This window comes from Pediculus humanus, genomic scaffold, assembly GCF_000006295.1.
Source record: "Pediculus humanus corporis 1103172108281 genomic scaffold, whole genome shotgun sequence".
Lineage (NCBI taxonomy): Eukaryota > Metazoa > Arthropoda > Insecta > Psocodea > Pediculidae > Pediculus > Pediculus humanus.
In genome coordinates, this window is record NW_002987850.1 from 1,764,224 (window position 1) to 1,778,374 (window position 14,151).

The 14,151-nt window shown below is 31.2% G+C and overlaps 2 protein-coding genes across 2 annotated transcripts; one reads left to right on the forward strand and one right to left on the reverse strand.

Annotated features, from left to right (window-relative positions):
- Positions 1–3,015: 3,015 nt before the first annotated feature.
- On the reverse strand, positions 3,016–6,983 carry Phum_PHUM516030 (uncharacterized protein; the record flags this gene model as incomplete). Its single annotated transcript, XM_002431182.1, has 12 exons — positions 3,016–3,155; positions 3,268–3,438; positions 3,533–3,706; positions 3,797–3,922; positions 4,061–4,306; positions 4,399–4,605; positions 4,692–4,950; positions 5,200–5,373; positions 5,520–5,718; positions 6,196–6,386; positions 6,595–6,749; positions 6,959–6,983. 12 exons carry the CDS (start codon positions 6,981–6,983, stop codon positions 3,016–3,018), a joined length of 2,067 nt encoding a protein of 688 aa, XP_002431227.1.
- Positions 6,984–10,904: 3,921 nt separating this feature from the next.
- Positions 10,905–13,826, forward strand: Phum_PHUM516040 (ubiquitin ligase protein MIB2, putative; the record flags this gene model as incomplete). Its single annotated transcript, XM_002431183.1, has 2 exons — positions 10,905–11,369; positions 11,454–13,826. 2 exons carry the CDS (start codon positions 10,905–10,907, stop codon positions 13,824–13,826), a joined length of 2,838 nt encoding a protein of 945 aa, XP_002431228.1.
- Between the last annotated feature and the right edge of the window lie 325 nt (positions 13,827–14,151).

Consider the following 14,151-nt stretch of genomic DNA (forward strand, 5'->3'; position numbering starts at 1 on the left):
TTAAAATTTTTTATTTATTCCATAAACTATCGTTAATTATTCGTTTACGCCTTAATTAATTAAGTTATACTTTTTGCCATACGTTCAAGTTTTAAAAAACGCATAACCCACAAAAAAAAAAAATAAAAATAAATAAATTTTTTATTCATTATTATTGATTATTATTATTATTATTATTATTACGATAATAAATCTATTTCGAATCTGTACGATCGATGGTTTTAATAATTATTTAGAAAAATAAATAAATAAATAAATTCATCATCGCTCTTTAAAAAAAAAATTACGTGATAAGGATTTGGAAACGTGATAACCACAACAAAAAAAATTTTTTTTAATTTTTAATTAAATTTATTTATTTATTAATTTATTTTAATATTTATTATTTACAATAATTTTTTTTTTTTTTTACTTATATTAACGAATGAAAAATTTTTATCAAAGAAGGGATAGGAGAGGGGGAGGGGGAGGTAGGGAGGGGGGGCATTTTTCCCTTCGCTTAAACTTTTATAATATAAAAACGTTACTTTTTTTTTTTTCATTATTCAAACGATAAAATATTTATTTAACGTTTTATTTATTTTTTATTTATTTTTTTATCTTCCAAATATGTATGTATATAATATAATCGTGTAAAATATATATAATTATGTATATAATATGTATATATTTATATAATGTATATATAAAATAATAATAATAATAATAATAATAATCGTAATAAATACTATTATAAAAAATTACTTTTTCATTACATCATTAAAAAATAATAAAATAATGATAATAGTAAATAATTAATAGTTGTAGTAATTATGATAGTTGTAATCGTAGTAGTAGTAATAGTAATAATAATAATAATGATAATAAAAAATTTAAAACGCGAACATTAATAATAATAATAATAGTAGTAATAAAAAATTGTATAAATTTTCGCGTTTATCAAACGAATAATTTTTAAAATAATTCGTAAATTGAATATTTTTTCTTTTTTTTTTTTTTTGTTTTTCACAGCCCAATGCGAAAATTAAAGTGAATTCAAGGATTAAATTTCCTTTTTTTCTTTTCTTTTTCCTTTTTTTTCTTTTGTAACGGAAAATAAATGCAAGTTTACGAGGATATAATTTTTTTTAACTTTCGATTCGAATAAAATTTAATATACGAAAGGGTAAAAAATATAATTGTGATAATTAATAATATTAATATTAATAATAATAATAATAATAATAATAATAATAATAATAATAATAATAATAATTAACGATATTATACGATTTGCTTTTTTTTTCGAAAATAAAATAATAAAAAAAAAATTGAAAAATAAATAAATACTGTTATTACGTCATTATTACGTAACGACGTCCGACATTTTGTTTTTTTATTACGTTCTCGATTTTGATTGGTCGATTCGAAAACGCGTCAAATCAAACATGGCTTCCGTACGAACAACACGGATTTTTATTCAGTCGTTTTTTTTTTTCGACAAGTGCGATAAAATACAAACGGTAGTGATTAAAATTAATACTCGTGTGATTTAAAATAAAACAAAAATTAAGATTAATTATAAATAATACGCGGAAAACAATCGCGACACTAAAAAAAAACATAAAAGTGAAAATTTTATTTAACGGTTTTTTTTAAACAACGGAATACGTGATTGTGGAACAAAATTTGAAATAGTGATTATTTGTTTTTTTTTTAAATTATATACTCGCGCGAAACGATAATATATTTTATCATTATCAAACAGTTTTTTTCATCGGATTTCGAATGGATTACCAGATAAAGAAAAAAAAAAAAAAAAAAAGGTAAAATTAAATCATTTTTCTAGTATACCCAAACACACACAAAATGTCGACCATCGTTTTCCCTTTAGTTTTTTCAAAAAATAAAAATGCCGCGTTATAATAAATAATAATAACAAATTTCTACTATGATAATAATAACAAAAACTTATTTCTATATATCTATGATTCACTTAATTACATCTACAATTTTTATTTTTCATTATTATTATTATTATAATCAAAAATTTTAAATTATATGTATATATCTATATTAAAATCCTACAATCTGATCGCATTCAATACATTGACCCTAGCAACGGTTTTTTCTTTTTGTAAATTGAATTTGCTTAAAATTAAAATTAATAATTTTCATCGTTTGTATCAACTATCGCGTGCAAACTCTAAGACAAAAAAAAAACAAGCAAACAAGCAAACAAACGAACAAACGAACAAACAAACAACAAACTCTCTATTTTGAAAATATTATGCGACAAATAACGAACAAAATGATAATAATAATAAAAAATAAAAAAATAAAAAATAAAATAAAAGCAATTTTTAAATGCATTCATTATCGACAATAAATAAATAGATAAATAAATAATCAATCAATTAATCAATCAATCAATCAATCAATTAATCAATCAATCAATTAATCAATCAATCGAATTTAATTTTAAAAAAAAATTGTTTAAATAAAAAGCAAACCTTTTACTTTCGTGATATATTCTTTTGATTTTTAATTCGGATTATATCATTTTTATTTTATTATTATTATTACTATTATCATCATTATCATTATCATTATTACAATAAACATCCTGTATTTAATTCTTGTACATTATTAATATTATTATTATTATTATTATTATTACGTAAAAAAAATTTTAAAAAAATATATGTGTATTTTTCTTTTTTCTTTTTCTTTTTCTTTTCAATTGCTTTCTCTTTTCTTTCTTCTTTTCTTTTCTTCTTTTCTTTCTTTATGAGTGATTCGTTATGCTTTCTTATTAGCAACTTTAATACTTTTTTACCCAATCTTTTTTTCTCTCTTCGATGAGAAAGAAGTAAAAAAAAAAAAAAAAAAAAAAAAAAAAAACAGAAAAAAAAATTAAAAAAAAAAAAATTTAAATACTTGCGTCCACTTTAATGTTTCGTTAATTTTTTTTTTTTTTTTTTTTTTTTTATTATTTTTGATTCATTTTATATTTAGGGAATTTGAATCAGTTTTTCAGTCCCTTCCAAAATCCAAATCTTCATCCAATGTTGAATTTTTCATATTCAACAACAACAACAACGGTTTCGGTACAAACGTCGTCCACTCGTTTGTCGTCTCATCCAAATATTCGATGCTGTTTAAAAACGTCTTGCCTGAAATATATATTTAATAAAAGAAAAATACACAAAATTAGGGGAGGGGGGGGGAAATAGGTACGCGCGAGAATTCCGAAAGGGAATAATAATAATAATAATAATAACGTACCTGAAAATCCTCCGACGGCATACAATCTATTACCTATGACTGCCACGCCGACGTTAGCCCTCGGAGTCGTCATGCTTGGTCCCGGAGACCACGTTTGTTCTTCGTAGTCGAATATTTCCGTCGAAGCAAGAGAATGAGTCCCGTCCGAACCTCCCACGACGTAAAGTTTACCTGAAAGTAAGCGAAAAAGATTTTCAATTTGATGTTTTTAACCTCCTATTTTTTTTTCTTTTAGGTAATCACGGAGTGCGTGCGGTTTTTATACCTTTAAATTCTGCTATGCCACATCCCCTCCGGTTTGTGGTCATCGAGGGTCCCATGACCCATTCGTTTTCTACCGGATCGTATATTTCCATCGATGAAAGACAATTCCACGCATCGCAACCTCCCACGGCAACCAATTTATTACCGAAAGCGCAAACGCCGGCCTGATTTCGTCCTGCAAAGGAAATAATGATAATGATTTCATCACAAATAAAAAGGTAAGTGACTTTTAAATTTTGTTTTCCGATCCGCGAGGGAATCTCACCGGTTTTTAATGGTGATATGGTTACCCATTCGTCAGTCAATGGATCGTACATTTCGCACTGTTTCATTCCCATTTCTCCATTCCAACCTCCTATGCAGTATAACTTGTCGTTCAAGGAGCAAACCCCTGATTACAAAAAAAAAAAAATTAGTAATATAAGGCGAGGGGGAGAGACAGAGACAGATAGAGAGAGACAGACGGAGACAGAGAGAAAGAGAGAGAGAGACGGAGACAGAGAGAGAGAGAGAGGGGGGAGGAATTTACCGGCGTTTGAGCGAGCTATGGGTAAATTTGATACTCTGGTCCACTTATGAAGTTCCGGATCGTATTTTTCAACGGTGGAAAGTTCCGTGCATCCATTCGATCCTCCCACGGCGTACACGTTACCTAATACTACGGCTATGTTAAACCGTCCTCGAGCTTCTTTGAGTGGTGCCAAAGCGGCCCAAACGTTAGTGCTCGGATCGTACGATTCAACGGACTTTAAACACTCTCCACGATCGTAACCACCTTAAAAATTAACAAAACATTTTTAAAATAATAATAACAATTGATAGGGATAGATAGATAAATAAGTAAATAAGTGGGCGCAAAAAAGTTACCGCAAACAAGAAGAGTCTCGTTAAAATTAGCGCAGCCGGCTGCGCATTTAACATCAGTCATATGGGCCATCATTTGATAAGTGTCTGGACCATTTGAAACGGATCTCGTTATTTCCGGTGTGGTTATAGGGCTCGGATTCAATTTCATTGATATCGAAAGACGGCTTAAATGATTATTTATGAAAGTTAATGCGAGGAATGAATGCTCTGAAAAATTACAAGACAAAAAAACAAATTACACCGCGGAATTCATTGAGATGAGACATTTAAAATTCCCGCCCCCCTCCCCCTACCTCCTATCCGACTAAACGCCACCAAATCCCATCCGGGATCCTGTTCGAATATTTTCGGATGACTGTCGGCAAGGATCAAAACTCTCGGTCCAGCGGGTTGAAGAGGTACTTTTTTATGTTTACCCGTCGACAAACCCGTACCGTGTTTCTTTGACATTTTTTTATAATCCTGTACTATTTCCGAATCTGACAAATCCGAATTCGGCAACTCTGAACAATCTTGTAAAGTGTTATCCAAGGCCAAATACAATAAATGAGTCTAAAAAGAATTTTCACTATTGTTATCAATACAAAAAACAATTAATCAGACAAATATAAATAAAATAAACCGGAATCAATCACGGATAAAACCAGTTTTTTTTTTTTTTTTTTTTTTTGATTTTCGGTCACGTTCGATCTAAAACCGAAATATGTACATAAAATCACAGCAGAATTCAAACGCGTATGCATTCTTTTCCCCCCCTCCCTCCTACCCCACCCCCCTTCTTACGATGATTTCAATACGTACTTTTTCCACCAACCTTTCCATTTTAACATCTTGCTGTCCTTGAATCCATTGTATTGACAAACGTATCAACGCTGCCGGATTAACCAATTCCATTTCCTGACGACTTTGACTCAAAACTTCTATTTTAAAACATGGCAAACATATGAAAGACGGAGCTTTGACGAGGGAATCAAACTGAGAGAGAGAGAGAGAGAAAGAAAAATTTTCATCAAATCGATCACACCAGGAACGACAAAACACAATAAAACTTTTTTTTTTTTTATTACTACGACCACCACCACCACCACCATCATGCAAACTCATTTTTATTTTCGTCTAACCTTTTCCGTTATGAAACCGTTTATTTTTTCCAATATTATTTTATTGTTCGATATCCCCGGCAATGATCGAATATCCGTGCAATTATCCACCGTTAAATTCTCTACCAAATATTCAACGCATTTGTTTGCTACTTTTCCCATTTTCAATTGCGTCGCCGCCAAGTAAACGTTTTTAACCATCGAATCTTGAACTTCCAACCTGGAAAAAAAAAAATTCAATCGTTAAAAATTTCCCCCCCAAGTGGTATCATTTCCCACCCCAATCGAACGAACGAACGAACGATCGATCTATCGATCGATTATTATTATTAATGATTCCCTTTCGTTTCGACTACGAGTTACATAATTAATAATGGAAAATAATGACGTTTAAAACGTAAAAACTCGAAATGATGGTTTACGTCATCAATTCCTTCTTTTTTTTTCTTGTATCAAAGTTCACTAAATCTTATAACTAACTAACTAACTAGAGAGAGAGAGAGAGAGAGAGAAAGAGAGACTAATTAGTCGTCGTCGATTGTTTTTGCGGAATAACATCACGTAGACGAACGAACGAACGAACGAAACGTAATAATATACAAATCGTTAATTATCATTATCATTAATGATGACCCCCGGAATAAAAAAAAAACAATATGGACGACGACGTGACGACGATGATGACGATGATCCTTACCGTCCTGTATAAGCATAATCTATGAGAATGTTGAGGGATTTCGTGTCGAATCCGCCGTTCAATTTAAACGACATGGAAGACCTTTCCCGATTGTTCCCTTTTTTTTCATCTTCGACGCTGAACATTTGAAATAGGTACGGGCTCGCGGAGGCCAATATGGCGCGGTGACCGTGTATTTCCGACGATCCAACCTGCAACCCCAATACCAGACACATTGTACACACTCTCTCCCTTTGTACAACAAACAACGACACTCACGTAGTGGTTGGAATTTGTTTGTTTTTGATTTGTTCTTTGCGGGGGTGGGAGTGGGAACGTGAGGGGTGAAGGTGAGAGTGGGTGGGTGGGTGGGGGTGAGGGAACGGGTGAGGGGATTCGTTTTAAATATGTGAGGCCTACGTGTAAAACGACGTCGCAAAAATTTTTATTTTTTCTCATCATGTTCAACGACGTGAGAGTTCGTGAATTATGCGAATCGTCTGTCGATATTAATTTCGATACGTTGGTCTCCGTCATTGATTTCCCCGTTTTTTCTTCTCCAATCACAAGAAGTTCTGAAAAATGCCAAAAAAAAAAAAAAATTGTTACTAAAAAAGTAACGCGTAAAAACAAATCAATTTAAACAAACAAACATAATATCGTATTATTATCATCATCATCATCCGTATCAACAAATTGCAATTTTGTTTGTTTTATCATAAAAACAATTTGATGATGATAACAACAAATCGAATAATAATAATAATAATAATATGCCATAAACGTTTTTCTTTAACTTTTCGCGACATTTTTTTTCTCTCGACGGTTATTATTATTATTATTATTATTATCATTTTTAAATTATATAAAGGAAAAACAAACGCTATTGTTTTTTTCGTACAAACACACAGACACACACACACACAAATCACGGAATTTTCTACACCGGAAGTAATCATTAGTTAGTTAATAATAATAATTTTTCATTATTTCAAAAACGACGAACGACGATAAATTATTATTATTATTATTATTATTATTATTTTTTTTTGTTGCTTTTCCCCTCGGAAAATTTATTTACACGTTGTTGATTCCGCTTTCGGGCGCAAATAAATAAACGAAATCAACAAGTTTGTCCAAACGATCGAAAGCAAACAAGTTTGATAGTAGACATTTTTCTTTTTTTTTTTTTTTTTTTTTTGGCCGGTTAAAAAAATTTACAAATCGAATTTTCTTTTTTTTCCCTCCCTCTCCCCCACTCCCCCTCCCCCCGTACGGTAAATTTAATTAGGGATTACGTAATATACCGGATTAGGATTAATTTCGTGATTTTGCGCGCAAAAAAAAAAAAAAAATTAAAAATAAATTAAAACCACGACAGCAAATACTACAATACGTTACTCGAAAAAAAAACCGTCAAATTTTTTTTCCCCTGGATACGCTACTTAAAAAAAAAATCCTGGATACGCACGATTTTCCCTTAATAATAATAATAATAATAATAATACTCATACATTGCTGTAGCAACAAATCAACAGAAAATCTATTTTTTTTTTTTTTAAAAAAAAGGGAAAAACAAAGAAAAAAAAAAAAATAATAATACAGTTAAATGGGAGAGGGGGAAGGGGAGGGGGATTCACGACCGAACGTTCTTTGTGAACCTTTCCCGAAAAAAGACGTTTCGACTAAATTATCCCGTTTCATCCCCGGGAACCCCAAAAAAAAAAAAAAAATTAAAAAAATACAGAAAATTATTTTTTTTCTTAACTTTTCGTTTACCTTATATAACCCCGTGACGGTGACGACGTCGACGACGACGTTCACGTTCGAATATTTTCCGGATAAATTTTCAACGGATTCGAACCCATACCGATGACGTAATAATAATAATAATAATAATAACAACAACACATTTTCACGATTTCTTTAAACTCTGGGGGGACGATAACAAAAAAAATTGTAAAAAATTCAACGACGACGACATGATCAACGCGACACCGACAAAAAAAATTTTTTTTAAATTAAAAAACGGGGAGAGGGGGGAAAACAAAGAAAAAAACGTAAAAAAAAATGATAATAATAATAATTTAACGTAATTTTCTTTTTTTTTTTTCTTTTGGAATATTCCAAAGAAAAATTTCCCATAACTGAATACACACGAACACACACACACACAGACACACACACGCGTCGCGTGAGTTGCGCAAAAGGTTTCCCGTCGTCGGGAAAAAAAAAAAAAAATTTTTCCATTTTCCATTTTCCTTATTTTTTTTTTTTTTTTTAAACAGCCCGCTTCGTTGGCCTCGTTTTATTTCTCGTAAGGATTTTTTTACGAAAAGGAAAAACGATTTTCCCTCGATTGCCCTTGCCCTCGCCCTCGCCCTCCTCCCCCTCCCCCCTTTTATTTTATTTTTCTTTTTGGTTTTTCCTTTTTCCTGCAATCGTCATAGCTTTTCTTTGTTTTTTTTTTTTTTTTTTTGCATTTCGCTTTTGCGTGTGAGTGAGTGAGAGAGAGAGAGAGAGAGAGAGTGCGAGTGAGAGAGTGCGTAAAAAGATGTTTTTTTTTTTTTTTTTTCCTTCTCCTACCTTTACCTAAAAAACTTTAACCCGAAATTCACAAAAAAAAAAAATTAATAGTCTGACTACGATGTAAATAATATAAATACATAGATTCGAACAAAGGAAAAATTAAATCGATAAACAAAAAAAAAAAAAGGGAAAAAATTTTCCGATACGTTTTCCCAGTGGTGTGAGAATGAAACAAATTCATTTTCTTTTCATGCGAAAAACGACGTTGGATGATTGACACGCACTTTTTTGTGCGTGAGACAGTTAATATTTTTTTTGTAAAAATTGGGAATCAATTAATTTTTTGTTTTCATCTCTCTCTCTCTCTCTCACTCTCTCCCTCCCCCCCCTCTCTCTCTCTCTCTCTCTCTCTTATTTTTCATTAATAGACTTGTCTAACAGGATTGAAAGTTGAAATGAAACTGGTCTAATGTGTGTGTGTGTGCAATTGCGTGCTTTCCCCTCCCCCTTCCCCTCCTCATTTTTGTCTTTTTAATTATTTTCACTCGTTTCTTAAATCATCTTTTCAAACAAGTACACAGGTTATTGTCCTTGTATTATTATCATTAAAAAAAAACATTTTTAATTATGTAGGAAATAATTTTCCCTTATCTCAAACAATACAATCAGATTTTTAAAAAAATTTAACAAGTGCGATTGTACTTAAAATAGAGTTAAGAAATTTTTTATGTGGTCCCCATGAAAAATGTTTTTTCAAAAGACCTTTACATTTGTTTTTTTTTTTCTAAATTGAATGAAAGTAAAAACAAAATAATAATTGCATTGAGGTAAAACAAAAGTTATTTTTTTTGTACATTCGCTTATTTGATTATTTTAAATAAAAAAAAAAAAAAAAAATTTGCCTAAGGACAAACATTTCACATTTCACATAAAAAAACATTTTTCATATTTAAGGTTAGCCTAAATATTTAATAATATTTCATAACCAATAATTTTCAAGCCTGTTATTATAAATTAATTCATTTTATTTTGCCTATTATATCATTCTGTGATATTTTGTTATCTCAATTGTCATTTCGACTAGATAATATGTTTTATGCTTTTTAATATCGTTTCATGATTTAATCTAGAGAGCATTAAGCAAAATTAAAGATTGTTTTAAAATATTTTTAATAATTTGAATTTTTTCAATGGAATAACAATTAATTTTTTTTGTTTACAAACAACTAAAAGATTTTTCATTTGAAAATTAATTACTAAAGAGAGATAGCTATAATTATATAGAAAAAAATTTTTATACTGAAATAGGGGAGGAGGAGGGGGGGAATGTTGTAATAATACACCTGTTTTATTTACCATGATCGGTTTGATTGATTAAATAAAAAAAAAAAAAATCTGAGCTTTCTGAAAAGTTTGAATGGCAAATAATCATGAGGAATACATATAAGCGAATGTACCTTATTTTATTTTACAACTAATAAATTAATTTATTGGTACGGTACCTGGTTTATCAGAAATGTAAAGAGGTCCATCACCATTTAAATGTCTTTTATTGCAGAAATTCATTTTGATAATATTCTAATAGAATGATACACGGAGCAGTAAATATTTTTAAAACTGGAAAAAAAAAAAAAATTAATTCTATGTATTGAAACATAATCTCGTTTTAAATTAGGTTACTCGAGTTTTTTTTTTTTTTTGGGGGGGAAATGTTTAAAAAAATTGTTGGAATTAAAATGAATTTGAAAATATTTAATTAAATGAAATTACCTGCATTTATATAAAAAATGAATGCCGATATTTAAGAGAAAAATGTCAGAAATTTTTTTATGTAACGCATTTGTAACTCTAAGCACATTTTCATCAGGCCGATTACATGCTTCGACAAAAGTTTATCAACGCCTGTTGAAACCGTATCCATAAAGTAAATAAATGTTTTTATCTCTATTAAAATATTTACAAGCAATATGTCGTCCGTTGCCATAATTAATTGAACTCTATGAATTTCATTATTATGAAAAAATTCAAAAAATTCCGGAATCAATTTAAGTACAAAATTGAAATTATTTAAAAATATTTTTTAAAAGTTTTAAAAAAAAAAAAAAAGTTATAATTTTTAATTTGTTAACTTTTTTTTTTTTTTTTTTGTTTTAATGTAAGTAGTTGACATATTTATTTTAGTCATTTTAATGAAATAAATTATGTTGGAAGTTGGGATTCGCGTTGTAAGAGGTCCCGATTGGAAATGGGGTTTACAAGACGATGGAGAAGGACATTGTGGAACGGTTGTGGAAATAGGTAAAGCAGGAAGCATAACTTCACCTGATAAAACGGTTGTTGTCCAATGGGATTCCGGGTCTCGAACGAATTATCGTATTGGATATCAAAACGCATATGACCTATTAGTTATTGATAATGCTCCTGCGGGTGTCAAGCACCCAAATATTATCTGTGATGGTTGTAAAAAACACGGTATGGCGGGTATACGATGGAAATGTGAAACGTGTTTTAATTATGACTTGTGCACTCAATGTTACATGATGGACAAACATGACTTATGTCATAAGTTTCAGAGATTTGAGACTGCTAATTCAGTAGGAGTTCAAGTGCCACCTAGGAATATGGGTGTAAAGGTGCAACTAAAAGGAATTTTTGTCGGAGCCAAGGTACAATTTACTTCTTTTTTATAATTGGTTATGCAAGAATTTAAATTTTCTAAAATGATTAATTAATTATTTATACAAATTCAGGTAGTAAGAGGTCCCGATTGGGATTGGAACGATCAGGATGGGGGCGAAGGAAAAATGGGAAGGGTTATAGACATAAGAGGATGGGATAATGAATCTGGAAGATCCGTGGCGAATGTAGTCTGGATTTCAGGAAGTACAAATGTTTATAGACTTGGCCATAAAGGCAAAGTAGATTTAAAATATGTTGAATATGCTGTCGGTGGTTTTTATTATAAGGATCATTTACCAATATTGGGTATAAAACAAGAAAATATCGCCAGAGCCCCAGGATCTCCTAGTCATTTAACTTTTAATGTCGGGGACAAAGTCAAAGTACTTATGGAAGCTTCCAAGTTAGAACAAATGCAAAAAGGTCACGGAGGATGGAATGATAGAATAAAACATTGTATTGGAAAAGTGGGAACAGTTCATAGAGTTACGGAAAAAGGAGATATTAGAGTACAATATGAGGGTTGTAATAATAGATGGACCTTTCACCCTGCTGCCTTAACCAAAGTTAATATTTTCGCTGTAGGTGACATAGTTAGGCTTTCAGATGATGAAAACAAAGTAAAAGAGTGTCAAAAAGGACATGGAGATTGGATAGATGCCATGAAGCCATCTTTAGGTAAAGTCGGCAAAGTAAACAAAATTTATAGGGATGGAGATTTGAGAGTTTGTATCGATTCCCAGACTTGGACGCTAAATCCTGCTTGTGTAACTTTAGTTCCTGGTTCTCAAACAGAAATAAATAACTCAATGCAATCATCCTCGAATCAAAGAGAGGAACATACAAATCCTTTGGCGTCATTATTATCAAGTTTACAGTTGGTTCAACCGGCAGACACAACAAACATGGATAAATTAGTCAGAGAAGCAGCCCATGGTCACTTGGATGTCGTTCAAGACTTCATTAGAAAATTTCCGGATAAAATAAATGGAACATCCAGTGGTAAAACATGCCTACAAGTTGCTTGCCATCAGGGGCATAAAGAAATTGTTCAATTCCTTATTGAATCAGGTGCCGATTTACTTATCGCGGATCAAGATGGTGACACGGCTTTGCATTATTCTGCTTTTGGCGACCAGGCTGAAGTTATGGATATATTGTTGAGGCACGGAGCGGAAATAAATAGTTTAAATAGGGGCCTTTGCTCCGCACTTCACATAGCTGTCAATAAGCAGCACGTTCAATGTGTCCGTAAACTTTTACAATATAAGTGTAATGTAAATATACAAGATTCTTATGGTGACACTGCATTACATGATGCAATTGGTAAAGATAATGTTGAAATAACGGATCTTTTGTGTTCTTATCAAGGAGTGGATTTCACATTGAAAAACAATCGCGGTTTTAACGTTTTACATCAGGCAGCTTTAAAGGGAAATAACGTGGCCACGGAAAAACTTTTATCCAAGACGAGACAACTTGTGGATGTTAAAAAAGATGACGGATTTGCAGCTTTACATTTGGCATGTTTAAACGGTCATAAAATGGTGGCTGAAACATTATTAATTCAAGGACAGGCGGATATTAATTTACAAAATAACAGAAAGCAAACATCACTTCTTTTAGCTGCGTCACAGGGAAGGTGTTCCATCGTAGAATTATTAATATCGATGAAAGCCGACATTCACGTGGTCGACGAAGACAAAGAGACTGCTTTACATTTAGTACTTTTAAAAAGGGGTAGCATTAATTCGGAAATTGTCGAGTTGGAATCCCCGAAAATTTACGGTATTCACGCACAAATTGTCGATTTGGTTAGCGAACATTCTATTGCCATTGCCATTGCCTGTTATTTAGTTCTAGAAGGTTGTTCGTTAACTCTTCAAAACTCGAGAGGGAAAACGCCGTTGGATTTAGTGGAAGATAAATCCGTGCAAGTACTAATACAAAGTTACGTTACCTTGAAAAAAATGCGGGAGGATGCCGCCATCTTGAATTCATCGACCCGAAATTCATCGGAAGAATCATCAAACGAACAAAGTAATAAAAATGAAAATCACTACTCACCCGTTGAATGTTCAGTCTGTTCGGAAATAGCCGATCAAAACGTTTTGTTCGAACCTTGCGGCCATAAAATTGCATGCGAAGATTGTGCGAGTCGTGTGAAAAAGTGTTTGAAATGCGGTTGTCTCATTTCGAAAAGGATATCCGTCGATGGTAAAATAATACCATGCAAATCTAGGCAACCCAGTGCCGATAGGCTTCGTTACCTGGAAACAAAAATACAAGAAATCGAAGAATCTCTCGATTGTACGATTTGTATGGAAAGAAATAGAAACGTTGCTTTTCTTTGCGGTCATCGCACGTGCGAAGAATGTTCTTTAACGTTAAAAGTGTGCCCCATGTGTAGAAAAACAATAACGAAAAAGATTAATCTGTATTAAAATACGTGTAATATTGTTAAATAAATTTCTCTCCGAAAAAATCATGTCATTATTAATGTTATATTAAATAATTAATTTATATATATATTTTATAATTAATTTTAACCACCTTTTATAATAAATTTAAAAATGGCAAGTTTTATCCAATTGATGATTAAATATCTTACGTTTAAAAAAACTGATTGTAATTCACTGAAGCTAAATAAACGGACTAAATTAACGGTTAAAAAGAACACTTTTCAAAATTTTAAAAAGAAAGGGAAAATTTTCCCTCCGAAAAATAAAGTAATAAGCACATGTAGAAGGGCCCTGAAAAATTTTAATA